Source organism: Aspergillus affinis (genome assembly GCF_023601865.1).
Source record: "Aspergillus affinis strain CMG 70 chromosome Unknown NODE_24_length_322487_cov_87_188170, whole genome shotgun sequence".
NCBI lineage: Eukaryota > Fungi > Ascomycota > Eurotiomycetes > Eurotiales > Aspergillaceae > Aspergillus > Aspergillus affinis.
Genome location: NW_026515805.1, coordinates 64,144 through 80,334, shown reverse-complemented (window position 1 = coordinate 80,334; position 16,191 = coordinate 64,144). Strand labels below are relative to the sequence as shown.

Genomic DNA, 16,191 nt, shown 5'->3' with positions numbered 1-16,191 from the left:
TGATACCATCTTTTTCTCTCCCTTATTCCCACCTCCCCCTTTCTGTATGTCATGTGCACCCGTGGCGCCGTGGCACCATTTCGACTCGATGAATGGTCTCTTCTCTTGCATCATCTGACGTTCTTTTGTGGCATATTCTCCCATAATCAATTGTATGTAGCTCAGTTCAGACATGTATCCGTCACTTGCCAACCGCCCACATCTTCACCATAATGCCTAGATAGAAAATAAAACCCAGGGGTATCACACGCTATTGAACGCCAAATAAATCATTCCAATCCATGTGTTCTCATTGTACTTTTCTCTCTTTTTCTTTCTTACGCCCGCTACCTACCCCCCTCCACTGAGGTACTTCTGCACGTCATCATTCTGGTAAAACATGTCTCGCAGTCGATCTCCTCGTTTTTTCGCGTCCGCATGTCCCTTCCGCACCTGTTTCGCATTCAACTTCTCGACCCTCGCCGCTGGCGCTCGACTCTTCGGTTTCGGTTTCTTGTCTTTCTCTTCAGGATCCCCCTCCGCGCCCAATCCCACCGTATCGATCTTCAACTTCCCCTTCAACGGCTCTCGAATCCCCTCTCGACCCGGCGCTCCAAGTCCCCTTCGACTATCGGGATCCCATCCATATGCTGAGAGATAGCGCAGGCCGTGCCGGGAGCGGTCGAGATGCGAGGGAGGGTGCGAGTGCGTTAGACACACCTGATGCGCGAGGGAGGCTTCGTGCGGTCGGTTCTCTGTGGTACTCGAAGATTCATCCGTGTTTTCGGCCAGGGGCAGCTGGCAGATTTCGCAGCGCGCGGTGGGGGAATCGTGAGAATGGGATGATGCGGATGGGGATGGAGGAGCGGATTGTGTGGCGTTCGAATCAGAGGTGGACGGAGGAGGAGTGGACGTGTTTGGCGTGATGGATTTTGAGGACTGGTTCTTGGATAGCACGATAGAGAGGTATTTGTTTGCGATGGAAGGCCCTGTCTGCGTTGAGGGTGCCGGCGCAGACGATGTCCGGGTCGTGTTGAGTTCGTGGTCGGAGGAGCGTACAAAGTTCACGCGTTTGCGACTGATGCCGGCGCCGAAGACTCGTTGATCTTCGAGGGGGAGGAAGTAATCCTCCTCGTCGTCGAGGGACATGGCTGTTCGTAAGGGGAGAGAGGTGGGTTGAATGAATCCTTTTTTGCCCATGGCGGGAGATGCATCAGACTGTCGGAGGCGGGAGATCGGCCGCTAAACCTTCTGAACGGCACTCTCTCTGCCTGTGTCTGTCCTCTTCCTCCCTTCTCTACTCCTCCGTCTTCTACTCTTCTCTCTCCCCCTCTCCCCTATTTCTTCTTGTCCTATCTCTCCGCCATAATGCCCATCCCCATAATCACAAAGGGGATCACGGAGGGCATCTCATCCATTCCCTACGCCTACAGCATCCTCAAGCTGATACCATGGGTTCTCGTCGTCGCCTTGCTGAAATACTACTTCGGCGGAGCGCGAAACAGCTCCGAGCGACTGATGCATTCTAAAGTCGTGATGGTGACGGTATACCACACCCTTCCTATTCCTATCTCTCTTCCATCCATGCCCCAACCCAACTAATTCGCGAATCAATCTCCCAGGGCGGAACTTCCGGTATAGGAGCCAGCGTCGTACACGAGCTCGCCACGCGCGGCGCCCAAGTCGTCCTCCTCACGCAACACGCCCCCTCCGATATCTTCCTAGTCGAATACATCGATGACCTACGCCGGACCACCGGCAACCAGCTCATCTACGCCGAACAAGTCGATCTCTCGTCCCTGCACTCAATCCGGACCTTCGCTACGAAATGGATCGACAACGTCCCCGCCCGCCGTCTCGATATGGTCATTCTCTGCGCCAACACGGCCAGCCCCTCGTCCAGCTCCCGGCGAGACACAATGGACGGTCTAGATGAGGAATGGCAGGTCAACTATCTCTCCAACTTCCACCTCCTAAGCATCCTCAGCCCGGCATTGCGCGCTCAGCCAGCCCACCGCGACGTCCGAGTCATCTTCACGACCTGCTCCAGCTACATCGGAGCGACGATCGACTTGAAACAAACCGACACGGCAGCATTATCATCAGCCACCGAGGCCGCCGCATCCTCTCGAACATCCACAAAATCAAACAAACCCAACAAACTACCGAAAAAGACCTCCAGCACCGCCGCCGCCGCAGCAAAGAAGGTCAAAAAACCCAGCCTCTTCGCCGCCAGCAAACTCTCCCTCATGATCTTCGCCCACTCCTTCCAACAACACCTCAACGCCTTCAAACGCCCTGACAACCAACCGCCCTGCACGCGCGTCGTGATCGTCGACCCAGGCTTCAGTCGCACCCCGGGCATGCGGCGCTGGCTGACAGGGGGCTCGTTGCTCGGCCTCCTCGTGTACCTGATCACTTGGCCGTTCTGGTGGCTGGTGCTGAAGTCGCCGCAGCAGGGCGCACAGAGTATCTTGTACGCGGCCATGGAGCAGCAATACGGTCGGGGGAGCGGCGGGTGGATGGTCAAGGAGTGTCGGGAGGTGGATTTCTCGCGTAACGAGGTGCGCGACGAGCAGGTCGCCAAGCAACTGTGGGAGTTCAGTGAGAAGCAGATCGAGGCGAAGGAGAAGGAGGGAGCCGTGAAACGGGCGTTGGCGCAGAAGGAGTCCGAGCAGCAGCAGCAGCAGCAGGAAAGCGCGATGAATAATGCTACGAGCAAGGGAGAGAAGGAGCCTACTCCGGGATCGAGGCGGAGTCGCAAGGGAAAGGAGAATAAATAAGTGATTAAATCCCTCGAAGACAACGGCATCTTCTCAATTTTGTTGAATATAGAATTTATAGAGGTTACGAACCAACCAGGAAATAATTACAAAAGGCGTTTATCGGAAGGACTTACTGCCCAAACACGGAATGAAGAGGGAAAAAAAGGAAATTCGTCTCTTTCAATCTACTAAATCTCTCGTGTCTATGTCCATGCGATTATTTCTTTCCGCTCCTCTGCTCCCTGCAGAAGCAAGCGGTCCATCTCTCCGAATCTATTTCTTGAGCTGGTCCAGCAGCTCAGCGGGGGGCTGTTGACGGTAACCCTGGGGGTTGTTACGGGTCCAGAGCCAGAGGTCCTCGCAAGCCTGCTCGAGGGTGCGCTCGGCCTTCCAGCCGAGCTCGGTGTTGGCGCGGGTGGGGTTGGCCGTTAGGTTGAGCACGTCTCCGGCGCGGCGGGGAGCAACCTCGTAGGGGAGGTCACGGCCGACAGCGGCGGAGAAGGCACGGATCATCTCGTAGACGGTGCTGCCCTTACCGGTACCCAGGTTCCAGGCACGGACACCGGGGTTGTTGGAGCGCAGGTAGTTCAGGGCCTTCAGGTGACCGTCGGCAAGATCCAGAATGTGGATGTAGTCACGGATGGCGGTACCGTCGTGCGAGCCGTAGTCTGTAGATTAGGGGTCAGTCATGATACTTCTGCATGGATAAGTAGGAACAGGGTCGGGATCTCACCGTCTCCGAAGACGAGCAGCTTCTCGCGCTTGCCGGTAGCGACCTGAGCCAGCAGGGGCAGCAGGTTGTAGGGGACACCCTGGGGGTCCTCACCCATGATACCGGAGGGGTGAGCACCGGCGGGGTTGAAGTAACGAAGCAGAGCACCGTTCCACTTCTTGGCCTCGGCCTCGTTACCGGCCTTGAGGGCGTTGTTGCGCTGAGCGTTGATCACGTCGGTGATGGCGTTCTCGACGGCGAACTTGGTGTTTCCGTAGGGGTTGGTGGGGCCCAGAGGGCAGTGCTCGGGGATGGGGATCATGTCGGGGAAGCGAGTGGCATCGCCGTAGACGGTGGCGGAGCTGGAGAAAACAATGTTGTTGACATTGTGGCGGACCATGGAGCGGAGCAGGCAGATGGTGCCGTAGACGTTGACGTGGTAGTAGTCCAGAGGCTTCTCACCGGACTCACCGACGGCCTGGGGGAATTCGCAAACATGTGAGCAAATTGAGAGGCATTGCGAGATCGGGATCAATGGAAAGATAGGGAATGTACCTTCAGAGCAGCGAAGTGGATGACGCTGTCGATGTCGGGGTGGGCCTCAAAGACCTTGTCGAAAGCGGCCTCGTCGGTGACATCGAGGTGGGCGAACTCGGCCTTCTTGCCGGAGATCAACTCAATGCGCTTCAGAGCCTCGTCGGAGGAGTTGTAGAGGTTGTCAGCGACGACGACCTTGTAACCGGCCTCGAGTAGAGCAAGGGTGGTGAACGAGCCAATGTAGCCCGTGCCACTAGAGGATTGCGGGGTTAATTTTGGGAGGTATGTTCTATGGAGAGAAAGACAGAGAAAGAGTGAAGAAACAGAAGGGACCGATGCTTACCCAGCGACGAGAACTGAACCAGCAGACATTATGACGGAAGCGATTGAAGGGAAATCGGTGAAGAGAGGGAGAAAGAGAGAGAAAAGGCTTGGGAGGAGATGAAGCAAAAGCAGGAAGAGGCGGGATATTTAAGGGGAGGAGGGAGGGGCCCGTTTGCGTACCGTACTCAGTACGCGCGGGCGGTAATTTACGGCCTTCCCCTCCGTCTCTCTTCTCCCACTTCCTCTTTGTACTACCTACTCCTACCACTACAACTCCCTCCCTCGAAGCATCCCCATGATAGGCCCTTCATCTATCAATTTCATCTCTTCGTCTCTTCCATATATCAATTGTCTTGCTCGATCACCACCCAAATGGCCAATAGCCCCTCTCCCATTCACTCTGCATCTCCCCCCTGGTCGGTTGCGATCGTCGGTACAGGCCGAAAAGGCAACGTCAACCGGCGGGACGATCATCCCTTCATTTAATGGCTTAATGCGCGTTTCTGCATCGGGTGTCAGATATCTGCCAGGCACCTTTTGTCTTGCTGTACGGAATAGATATCGAACGCGTGGTCGGCTTCCCGTCATGCCATGCATTACTCCGTAAAGACTCCGGCTGAAAACGGGTCGGGCTCTCGGCGTTGCCTGGGAGTCTGGAGAAAATTACTCCGTACTGGCGAAAGCTGTGCCTCGCCCTCTCCAGTCTCCAGACTCTCCATCCCACCGGGCAATGGGATTGTTCCGAGCGAAGTCCGCAGCAAATGGTCTCACTTGTTCTCCCAATCGTCGTCATCATCTCGGCGGGTCGAGGGCTCCACCTGAGTTAGTGGGCTCACTATTCCCAAGAAAACGGACCAAGGGTCCAGCCGGCGGAGCCAGTCAAGTTTTCTGCTTCTGGCCTCGTTCGCTTCGACTGTCATGCGTTCTCTGGATCGTGTGGTTTGGTTCACAGCATGTTCGGATTGGCCTTTGGGTCAGGAACGTGTTCGGTTTTATTCTTAGACTGCGGGACCAACGGTCTGCTCCGGGACCGAATTTAACTGTCGGTTATTATTCCGGACGGTGTAACTCGAGAATGAGTCGGCTAATTGAGTTCTCTTCTCAATACAATCGACGTCATCAGGTCACCGTGGTGATCGTGAAACAAAGGCCAGTCTTCAGTTGTGCTCCGTACTACGTTCTGGACTAAGATACCGCAAAACCAGCGGTCTTGGCACTAGGGCTACTTCTAACAAGCTTCAGAACACATCCAGCCCTAGCGTGAAGGTGCCAAGTACAGAGTTCCTCGTGCTCCTTTGCGCATTAATGCCACATCGGGTGTAACAGGGTGGTCAAATAGGAGGAAGTCCACGGAGACAAGAACAAGAACCGCGATCTATGAACCAGTTCGCTAGTATCTATACCGAAACCCCGATGTCAAGGGAAGCATTTTTTTAGAAGTGGTGCGAACGAGGGTGCTTGCCCGACAATACACAAATATTGCTAAAACCGTATTAAAAAATCCATTGTCTAGGGGATACCCAAAATGGAGGAACCGGGGCAATCACATTGGTACCCACGGCATTCTTCAAAAATGATCTTAAGATATCTGGGAAGCTATCGAGGAAGCCGAGTGAGGAAATTTACGCCAATCCTAGACCGGTCTCAAGCACAAGAGGTCTTTTCAGAATTGGGTGGCAGCGAAGTGTACGATGCACTCTGTGAAGAATCAATCATGCTTATATATCTAGGGACGCACTTACTCATCGCTTGGCTTCTACATTTACTTCATCCGGGGTCATACTGATGTACCCGGTTTCTCTGGAAGGCATTGAGACTGATCTCCTTTCTGTTCTCTTTCACCTGGGTGGAGTGTCTGTTGAAAATTGTGCTTTATCCCGAAAATCCCAGTTGGAGATTTCTCCTACGTGGGATCGTATTGGGTTGATCACTTCGAAGGGGACTCGGGCGAATAGGGAGATCTGCCGACGAAGAACTCTGATTCCTCGATTGGACACATAGGCCGCGTCGGTCTAGAATTGCCCATGTCCAATGTTGCCACCTATCTTAATAGGATGGCATTCAGGGCGAAGATTTGAATGGCACCGCACATGCCATTGAATCTGTTGTGGTCGTGCAGTGACTCTGGTTGATCTTCCCTGGTCTACCAGTACTCTCCGGAACCCTATTCTTTATTCTTGGCCTGCTCGCATACAAGAATGCCATGACATCGCCGTGGAAGTCGTCTGTGACAGCGTACTTCTATCATGGCCTAGAAGACGTGGACCCGGGCGATTACACAACCATCGGTAAGATGGAAAGAAAAGCCGGGGACACCAATGTGCAACTCCTACCCTCCGACGAGGGCGGCGATCTGACACTGAAAGGGGAGGACGGCGGTACCAGCGTGGATTAAACATGAAAAGGCAAGTTAACTCATTTGTAGGATATAGACATTTACGACGTGGATATCTGGAACCATCATTGTCTTAATTTCGGGTCAAAGCACTTCTGTAACATATTTATTCCTAGGCGCTTCGCCCTACATAGAGAATCCAAATATTCCTATTTGATTAGCCCTTGTGAACAGCAGGGTTTACATTTGGGGGCTAACCAAAGACCTCCTTTCCATGATATCATGGCTTTCACATGAAAACCGAGTCCCCTTCACAACGTATACATACCATACAACCTCATCCACTAGATTCCAGAACCAAAAGACTCGCGAGTCATGGACATTCTCAATTGGTATGAATCCAAATCCTCCACTGCCCCAATTAGCCGCTCTCCCCCTGTTCATCCCAATTCCCCTGTCCGGACTAGATACTAGTAACCAATGACCACCCCACTCCAGCTATAATTAGCGTCACGGCTGCATCTCGCGCCGACAAAAGTCCCAAACCCCTGTAGAGAACTGAGAACCCCCTCTTTTCGTGATACCCACTGGTAAACACAGCCTCGAGGCTGTCGCCTACGGTGTATGTACGATGCCGCAGTTCATCTGCCTTAGCGTTATCGCATTCCTATTCCGAGGACTGTGGTAGGACTATGCAGTTCCCGGGTCGAGTAGGGATAATGTACAGCCACAGGCAACAGAAATGAATAGACCTCCTACTGTAACGGCTATAAAGTCTTGCATCTTCCCCTAGGTCTAATCGTTTATCTTATCTTAGCTCATCAATCAATCATCTATACCCCACCGAAACGAAACAAAACGAAACTAAACTAAAAACCCATCATCACCATCATGCTCTCCTACTACTACTACCACCACCACCACCACAACCACCATCACTATCACCATCACCACCATGACCCCATCGAATATTCTTCCCCATCCATACCCCCTCTCCCCGCGATCATCAACCTCGAACCGGATAGAGATGTACTCTGCGCCGGCATTGCTCCCTCAAAGGGCCGACGCTGTCACAACCGCACAAACGCCCCAAATCGCAGCACCGCTATGTCGCTTCTGTACGAAGGCACCAAGGACCTCCGAGCCGGTCGCCCCATCGACACCCTCCTGACAGAGCTCGGCCCGCTGGTCCTGTGCTGGCGTCATAAGGACCAAGCTTCGGGACTCACGAGGAATTGGATGGGACAAGTTCGCGCGTATCTGGACGAGCGGGTTGCGGCTTCTACACCTTACAGAGTCTCCACTCCTTCCGTTCTGTCAAGGAGGGATGTGGCACCAGCGAGGCAGGTGAGGTCAGCAGCACCAGTGAGGTCAACAAGGCCTGAGCCCCCAAGAGCTGCCCCGGAGTTCGCTGGGGTTGGCATGAGGCTTAACGACCTGGTCGCCCAGACCCGGCGCATCGAGGAGGATTTTATGCACCTATCAATCATCCCTGCGCGCTCGTCTCCTAGTCAGCGCGAGGATAGAAGGTCCAGCACAAGCGCAGTCGCCAGACCCAGTAGCGCGAGAAGCAGCACATCGAGAAACACTCGTACTCCTCCCGAAGAGCGCGTTGATGTCACAGCGAGAAGACACTCCACCGAATTTGCCAATCCGCCAACAATCGCAAGCACTGTACCTCGATCAACCCAGGCACAGACTCCTGTTCGTCAATCAAGGGCACCAGCTTCTTCTGTTTCAAGCCAGAGTCAGAGCCAGACCCCGGACTCAAGACCAGCGACCACGGACACTGTGGTTCGCGGCTCCAGCAGCGCCAGGGATCAGGACCGTCGGGATGCCATTTCGCAGGTCAGACGTCGCGAGGTGGAAGGAGAGTGTGGGATCTGTTTGTGCAGATTGCGTGTTGCACATCATGATGAGGAAGCGGATGAGGATGAGGAGAGCGAGCATAGTGGCGAAGAAGATCACGAGGATGATAATGATGATCAAGACGACGACGACGACGACGACGACGATGATGATGATGAACATCAAGATGATGAACTGGTTTGGTGCAGGGCTCGCTGTGGAGTCAACTTCCACAAACCATGCATCGATCAATGGCTGGCAGTTGCTGGCGCTCCCACGTGCCCAGCGTGCAGAAGTATTTGGAGACGCTGAATGATGAATGCGAGAGGTGTCTTTCTTTTTTCTAAGTTGCATTATATCCATTGGTTATGATTTGATGATTTGATCTTCAATGCTTAATTGGTTATTTGGTTGTTTTTCACAATATTTACCCGAGCCTTCCGTCTTCAGCTTCTCTCTTATCTTTGTTCAAATTCCTTGGGTCGGATGACCAGATGTAGACCTTAACACGTGAAAGACAGTAGCGTATGCAATGTATCATTATTCTTAATCTTATCTTAGGCATTAAACACTAACTCATCAGCCGCACAGTTAGGATGCAAAACATAAACCGTCCGCTGCAGCTGTTCTCCTTGGGCTTCGTCAGTTGCTGTGTCAACCAAACCCTCGCCTCGAATGGGCATCAGAACGTTATCCTGTAAGAGAAGAGTGGTTAGAAAAGGGTTTCAAACAGCTACTTAGGGATTTAATAGTGGGGAAACAAACCTTAACCATGCGCTTCAAGACCTTGGCCGTCAAAGCACGCTCCCGTTGCAGATCCTCTTCGCTGTTCAGCTCCGATTCAACCTGCTCGAGGTACCAGACAATCAGGTCCTCCTGCTCGACACCTTCGCCAGATGCCGACTCATCCTGGCTGAGACGCTGCACGATGAAGTTCATGATCTTCATGTACTTATCGAACGAGATCTTGGTCTTCTCGCGGGGCTGCTTCGGCTGCTCCTCCTCGGGCATATCCCGCATGGGGCTGTCGCCTTCGCCCGTCTCGCCCATCTCCTCGTCTTCTTCCCGGTGTTCTTCAGCGTTCTCCTCGTCGTCGACTTCGACGTCGTCTTTCTCGACGGTGACGATACTCTGCCGTAGGAGATCATAGGCCTCGCGGACAAAGCTAGGCACGATCTCTTCCACGCAGTTGGCCTTGGCAACCGCTTCGGAGAGACGGATCAGAGATTCAAGCTGTCGGACCGTGATGCGGTAAGACGAGCGGCCCATACCACCTTGAGCATCATTGGCACGGAGCTCCTTGTATTTCTCAACGAGCAGCGCCTTGGCCTCGTCGGTGAACACCGGTTTGAATGTGCGAGCGAAGCGGATATACCGTTGCAGCTGTTCGGTGCTCAATTCGGGCTCCACGGCCTCGTCGCGGTTCATGTGCACGTTGACAATGTGGTCCGCCAGGTTGCGATCCACCGTCTCGTTGGGTTCATCTCTGATCACGAAGAAGAGATCGAATCGACTCATGATGGGAGCACTGAAGTTGAGGTTGGCGCGCAAAGGCACCTTGGGGTTATACCGACCGCCAATCGGGTTGGCGGCGGCAAGAATCGATGCCCGCGCATTGAGGGTGGTGTGAATGCCGGCCTTGGCGATAGAGATGGTTTGCTGTTCCATGGCTTCGTGAATAGCCACCTGGTCACTGATATCCATTTTGTCGAACTCGTCAATCGCACAGATGCCGCCTCCGTTCTAAACAAGTTTATTAGTATCCCGGGTGAGTACAGCGAAGATGGCATATAACATACAGCAAGCATCAGAGCACCAGCTTCGATGGTGAATTCTCCGGTCTCGGCATCCTTGACAACAGAGGCAGTCAAACCAGCTGCCGACGAAGCTTTACCACTGGTGTAGACCGCACGAGGATGCAAGGAGCAGATATATCTAATGTTGTCAGCGCAAGGTCCCCGGATGATGCCGGTTGCAAAAATCAACTTACTTCAGGAATTGACTTTTGCTAGTCGACGGATCGCCAACGATACAGATGTTGATATCACCACGAAGCTGCATGCTTTCTTGCTGCGTGGTCTTGCTGACACCGCCGATCAGCTGAAGAAGCAAGCCCTTCTTGATTTGCCGGTGACCGTAAACCATAGGCGCAATGGAATCCACGAGACGGGAATAGATGTAGTCGGAATGCACCAGTTTCTTCATGTCCTCAACCTCCCAGGGAGTCAGGCTCTGAAGGAGCGCCTCTTGGGCCTTGTCCTCCGTCACATCATCGTCTGTGGGGTTCAAGGTGTTGAGAATATTTTGCGCCTGGCCGTTCGCCGACTGTGACCGCTGACCCGGGGTGGAAAGGTCGGGAATGACCATGCAAGACAGGAAGGCAAGTCGGTAGGTCAGATCTTTCGCGCCAAGAGCCTTGAGGCCTGTGACTCCGCCGCCTCCAACCTCACCCGAACGCTGACTGTCGTCGCGGACGGCCTCCGGACGCACTCCAGGAAGCCCCAATTGACTCACATCGGGAATGACGATCAAAGTACCGGTAAAGATGCACCGCTCACCAGCCCTGGCACGGTCAACCATCTCACCACGCAGGATCACATCCATGGTGCGGGGCATGCTGCCGGTGGGGATTTCATGGGACGATTCTTGCAATTTGACCTTTTGCCAATCGACAAAGGTACTCTTGCCGATATCCAGCCTCCACCCAAAACGGTTGCCGCAGACGTTGTTCGGACATTTCGAGGGCTCGGTGTACTTGAAAGTCTGCTCCACATCAGGTATAACCGTCTTACACTGTTCACAAATAAAGGTTCCCAGGGACAATTCCGGACGGATTTCCGACGTTCTCGTGACCGTGCCCGACACGGACAGCAGCTTTCCGATCTGGGCGGTTCGTAGCTGCCGGAGTCGAGAAACTAGGGGTAGGTTGTAGAAAGCCAGGGAGAAGAGTTTGTCGCTCTGCTGGTGGCGCGTCTTCTGTCGGTGACTTTTTTCCGCTGCGTTGGGGTCCAGCGGATTCTCGCTCGTACTGGCACCGGCTGTCAACATCGACGAGGTCGCCTCCTGGTTCGAAGGATCGATTTCACGATGGATTGCGTAGTACTCCGGTACATATTTGGCGATCAGATTATGCAAGGCTTGTGTTAGAAAGGGGTGGAACCGATAGTATTGATTTGTAATGGCGTCCGCCAGAATTTGGTTATCCAAGGAAGTCAGGTGGGCGAAATCGACGTAAAGAGTTGACAGGCCAAATTTTTGCATGCCCTGGATTTGGGCGATGTAGTATTTGTCGCTAAAAGCTTGCGACGAGGTCGGAGGGGGTGCCGACGACAGTGGGTCGTCGACGTAGGTCTCGAGTAATTCTTCGAATGCCTGGCGTACTTTCTCGCCCGCAACGTCGACTAGCGGGGGAGGTCCTGGCAGGTAGGGATTTCGGAGCCGACTGGTGGTCGACGTGCCGTTCTCGGGGACCTGATCATCTGGGAAGCCATGCGCATCACTCATGGGACCAATGCTTTCGGAGGGGGGCTGCGGCCGCGAGCTGGGGAGCTGGTCGGAATGGAGGCGATAATCTCGAGGCCCGGTCGTCGAGCCCAGCTCGGACTGCAGGACGGCGTCAAAGAGGGACGACATGGTGGGACGGGGCGTGCGGCCAACAGACGGGCCGCTGAGAGGGGATAGAGTAGACGGATGGGTGAGGGAAGACGAAAGGTGTTTATTTGTCGCAATTGAGCAGGCGGGGGTTGGTTGCGGGATGGGTGGGATTTCCCGTTGCCAGGGAAGAGAGGAGGAGTTTGGCGATAATCGCTCTTTTGCTCGTTTGCTCCTTTTTTGTCCGGGACGCGTACAGCACACGAACGCGTCGGAGAAATGTTCCTACGGGACCCGACGCGTTAAGTGGTTTTCCTACTTACTTCAGCAGGTAGTGCGCACGGACGCATCTGCCAAATGCCAAGTTGCCAGGATGAACCTTGCCCGCGCATGCAGACTAGCCGCATCAGGGCAAAGGTCCTCGAGCCCTCCGACCCAACAACCAAGCGGATCCTTTCCCAGCCCAGAGGTGTCCATGCCGCGGCCAATGGGAATTGGGCACAGGTGCCTGCCGGGGACCCAAGTTTGCGACGAGCCAATGCGCGGCTTCCTAAGCGTGGCATAAACTTTCGGAGTCAAACCACGGGGGTCGAACTAGTCCCAAGTGCTAAACTGTATCTGCTACTTGCTACTTGACACTTATGCGCCTTGCCCCCCCCGTACTGTACGGTACCCTCCGTACGGTGGCACTGGCACTTTGGACTAGATAAGCTTGCTCTCCCCGGCCATGTCTCAATCTGACCACTGTCTCTGCCTATCCGGGTCTTCAAGCCACGGTCCTGCAATGACGCCCTCAATGCAATTGTCGTATCTTTTGGCGCCTTCCTCCTGATCTCGCTTTCGATATGTTGTCCTGAGGGCCTATCTTGCGCGCCCCCCCTCCTCCGATTAGACAGTTGAATCGCATCGCAGAGCGAGTCCCTCTGCCCATCTAGCAATGTCTGCGGGCAGTCACCCTTCGGCTGAGTTGACCCATTCCGAAGCGGCGTCTGATGCGTCTTCACGACTTTCCGGGCAAGGTCGGTGGCATTGGCCCCTAACCATTCTTGCCTCGTCCACCCCAAACTGACCAGTCATTTCGCGAGATAGGTTCGCCCGGCGAGGATCATCAGAGTCCCGTCAAAATAAAAAGACGAAAACACCCGTATTCATCAGACAATTCTTCCGCCAAAAATCAACCTTTCTACTTTGTCGACTCCAACTCCTCGTCCCGTGAAAAGCGAGCACATGTGATGCGCCACCATGTTCAGGAGAAACGCAGGCAGCGCAAGCATTCCCATCCCCGAAGAGACCATGACAGAATCATCGGGCGTTCGCTTCACTATTTCCCTTGGCAGCATAAAACATTGGATCTAGAGGACGAGGACTTTGATTTCAACGAGCCCGTCGGACCTCGGGAAAGCCCAGATCGGATCGAATCAGTGGCGGAGGACAAGGCCTTGGTATGTGAAAGCCGCCATTCCCGTCGTCGCATTGATTTGAATTTGCCGACGACAATGCCATTGAACAATAGTTATCTCTGGATCTATGATTTATGTCCTTCCGATTCAATTCTCGACTGCTAATCCTGTTGGGTCACAGGTCCCCGCCGGGTTCCCAATGCTGAAATCCGCTTCCTTCCCCACAGATGACCCACGTCCTGTCTCGCCCGTCAGTTTACTCGACGCCTCCAGAAAAGATCCCTTTGACAGTTATCCCGTTTTCTGCTCTAAAGCCGATCTTGAATTGGCCGACTATTGGACTAACCGACTTACCTACTGGTCTGGTCAAAACAAATATGTTAAAAATCAGATCTTCCGCACGGCAATGAGCCATTCGCTAGCTTTTCAAGCGGTGATTCTATCATATTGCGCCCGCTGGAAATTACAATTGTATAACTTACCGAGCAGTAATGAAGCCGACACTCATGTGAAACAGGTAGCAAACGACATCGACAAGGCTTTAACGGGATCATTATCCATCAACGCAGACAGCCTTGCCATGGCCATGACGGGCATGGCGCTCCAGGAAGAGCGCTTCGGCACGAAAGAAAAAGCCAGAGGATATGCGGACCAGGCCGTCCAAATCCTGCGGTCCCGAGCGGGCGCCAGCAACTCCGTCGAGGTCTTCTTACACTTCGTGCGATACCTTATGATCCCGCCTCCAAATCCCTCCGGTGGCGACGAGAATCAGCAATGGCTCACCACGTTTCTCCGCGGCGCGGAAGAACTCATGCTGGAGCACAGCACGAGGGCATACCTTTCCTCCGTTCCTCAGCGCCATTCGGCTTTTCAAATGGATAGCCCTCTATTTCCTTTACTCTCCAGCGGACCGCGCCCTTCTCAGATCCCCGAAGATTCACGCATGTACGTTGTCCGGAATGCGCCCACCCAGGAACTCACCCGCACCGCGGCATTGATCTATATCACGGCAACATTGTGGGATTTCCAGGATTCTCCAAGCAAGACCGGACGCTTCCTCAACCATCTTTGCGCCATCGCCAAAGACCACGAACTCGATCGCCATCCGGCCTGCGAGACGTTCATCTGGTTGCTACTAGAGGAGAGCTATGATGTGGACCTGAAAGATCCGGAGCGAGGCTGGTCCACCGGGGAGTTGTTGAAGATGCACAAGCACCTGCGACCGGATCTACAGTTCCAATTCAACGAAATTCTCTTTAGCTTGCTAATGCTACTGCCTCCCATCCGAGGCATCGACACATTCGAGGAGGAAGTATGTTCGGCATCCGACACGTCCGACATCTAAACGACACCCCAAAAGCGCAGCGCATTGTCTATCCTCTTATTTCTCTTTACTCGGCACGACACGCACAATTCAGCGGTAACAACCAAGCGGTTTGCAGGCAGCCGTAATACAATACACTTCTCTGTCCTGCATGATTGAACCAACTCGGTGCATTTGTACATATTAGCACTAGTTTAGACCGTGAATAAATTAATGGACGATTCTAGCCTTTTTCTTCTGTTTCTTTTCTTGTTTTTCTCTGAGTTTCTCATTTTTTCACACCCCCTTTCAGCTCGTTTATTTGTTTGCTTATTCTTACCCACAGTGCATTGTATACATACCCCTGTACGGTATATGTTCTAGAGTACTCCGTAAATCTCAAATTAATTTCACCCCCTTTGCCCGAGACCCTCCCCACAAACAAACACGACCTCATTGGTCTCGACGCACGGGGATGCGAGACTCGAGGCCCGATATGCGATCGACCTGCATCCGTCTCCCGCGACACAGCATATAGCAGGTCTCGATGCACGCAGCTCTCTTTTTGCTTTTCTCACACCGTACAGTACATATCCCTTCTAAGTGGGTAGCTGCATAAGTACCGAAATGAACACGTTGACCAATTAGCACGGTCTCGACTGCTTTCTGGCTGTCGGGTGGGTTCCAGCTGGATCGTTTCCCGTATTCCGGTAAGGAGCTAGATGAGTTAGGTAGCTGGCCTGCCTTAGATGAGAGAGTCTAGGTCTAGGTCGGGGTTTGGTGTTCTGCGCCCGGCACTATGGCTAGTGTCAACTCCGTGCTGGTGAAACGCGCGGAACAAAAGTACTGTCTCGGATGGGGTTTGGGTTTGGGTTTGGGTTTTCCTATTTTAGGAAGGGGAGGGGGTGTTCACGGTGTCTGCTTTGTTTTTGGTATTTTATTTGCTGTTGACAACTCAAACATGTAGTTGCTTCGAAGTGTATGCTTGGGGGTTGTTGACTGTTTACTTTCTCTGTGTGGTGCGTTATTCTAGAACACAACGAACCCAAGTCATTCGCCACATGTATATGTACATATTTCAATATGATCGACCCTAGTCTGGTTAGTTAGCTGAGGCATGTAGTTCGCCCGGGGCACCGAATCAGACAATCACAATGAACACAAAGCCGAACACATCAGGCATTGACAAAGCGACCAAAGAATGAATTATGATTGCGGAAATTTAGGTCGCAATCGCCGGACAAGGAAGGCCCTGGTAACATCCCTGGCAAAGGGACACCGGGACACCCTCTTGGCGTTTTCCCTTTCCTGCAACAATGAAAGTGTCATCGAGAAGCTGGAACCAGGCAGTAAGAGATCAGGAACTAGTCTACTGTAGTCCGTATACCGTAGGTGAT

The 16,191-nt window shown here is 53.4% G+C and overlaps 6 protein-coding genes across 6 annotated transcripts; 3 read left to right on the top strand and 3 right to left on the bottom strand.

Moving 5' to 3' along the window:
• Positions 1-330: 330 nt before the first annotated feature.
• On the bottom strand, positions 331-1,128 carry KD926_005068 (putative G-patch domain protein; the record flags this gene model as incomplete). Its single annotated transcript, XM_053098354.1, has 1 exon — positions 331-1,128. The coding sequence occupies one exon, from the start codon at positions 1,126-1,128 to the stop codon at positions 331-333; it is 798 nt and encodes a 265-aa protein (XP_052957719.1).
• Positions 1,129-1,347: 219 nt separating this feature from the next.
• Positions 1,348-2,762, top strand: KD926_005067 (putative oxidoreductase; the record flags this gene model as incomplete). The annotated part of the gene is made up of 2 exons (XM_053098353.1): positions 1,348-1,524; positions 1,602-2,762. The coding sequence occupies 2 exons, from the start codon at positions 1,348-1,350 to the stop codon at positions 2,760-2,762; spliced, it is 1,338 nt and encodes a 445-aa protein (XP_052957718.1).
• Positions 2,763-3,017: 255 nt separating this feature from the next.
• KD926_005066 (NAD-dependent epimerase/dehydratase family protein) lies at positions 3,018-4,365 on the bottom strand (the record flags this gene model as incomplete). Its single annotated transcript, XM_053098352.1, has 4 exons — positions 3,018-3,412; positions 3,478-3,934; positions 4,012-4,246; positions 4,337-4,365. The coding sequence occupies 4 exons, from the start codon at positions 4,363-4,365 to the stop codon at positions 3,018-3,020; spliced, it is 1,116 nt and encodes a 371-aa protein (XP_052957717.1).
• Positions 4,366-7,543: 3,178 nt separating this feature from the next.
• On the top strand, positions 7,544-8,812 carry KD926_005065 (uncharacterized protein; the record flags this gene model as incomplete). Its single annotated transcript, XM_053098351.1, has 1 exon — positions 7,544-8,812. One exon carries the CDS (start codon positions 7,544-7,546, stop codon positions 8,810-8,812), a length of 1,269 nt encoding a protein of 422 aa, XP_052957716.1.
• A 245-nt stretch (positions 8,813-9,057) lies between these two features.
• KD926_005064 (MCM DNA helicase complex subunit MCM6) lies at positions 9,058-12,133 on the bottom strand (the record flags this gene model as incomplete). The annotated part of the gene is made up of 4 exons (XM_053098350.1): positions 9,058-9,195; positions 9,266-10,243; positions 10,300-10,435; positions 10,491-12,133. The coding sequence occupies 4 exons, from the start codon at positions 12,131-12,133 to the stop codon at positions 9,058-9,060; spliced, it is 2,895 nt and encodes a 964-aa protein (XP_052957715.1).
• Positions 12,134-13,028: 895 nt separating this feature from the next.
• Positions 13,029-14,836, top strand: KD926_005063 (uncharacterized protein; the record flags this gene model as incomplete). The annotated part of the gene is made up of 3 exons (XM_053098349.1): positions 13,029-13,110; positions 13,181-13,533; positions 13,673-14,836. The coding sequence occupies 3 exons, from the start codon at positions 13,029-13,031 to the stop codon at positions 14,834-14,836; spliced, it is 1,599 nt and encodes a 532-aa protein (XP_052957714.1).
• Between the last annotated feature and the right edge of the window lie 1,355 nt (positions 14,837-16,191).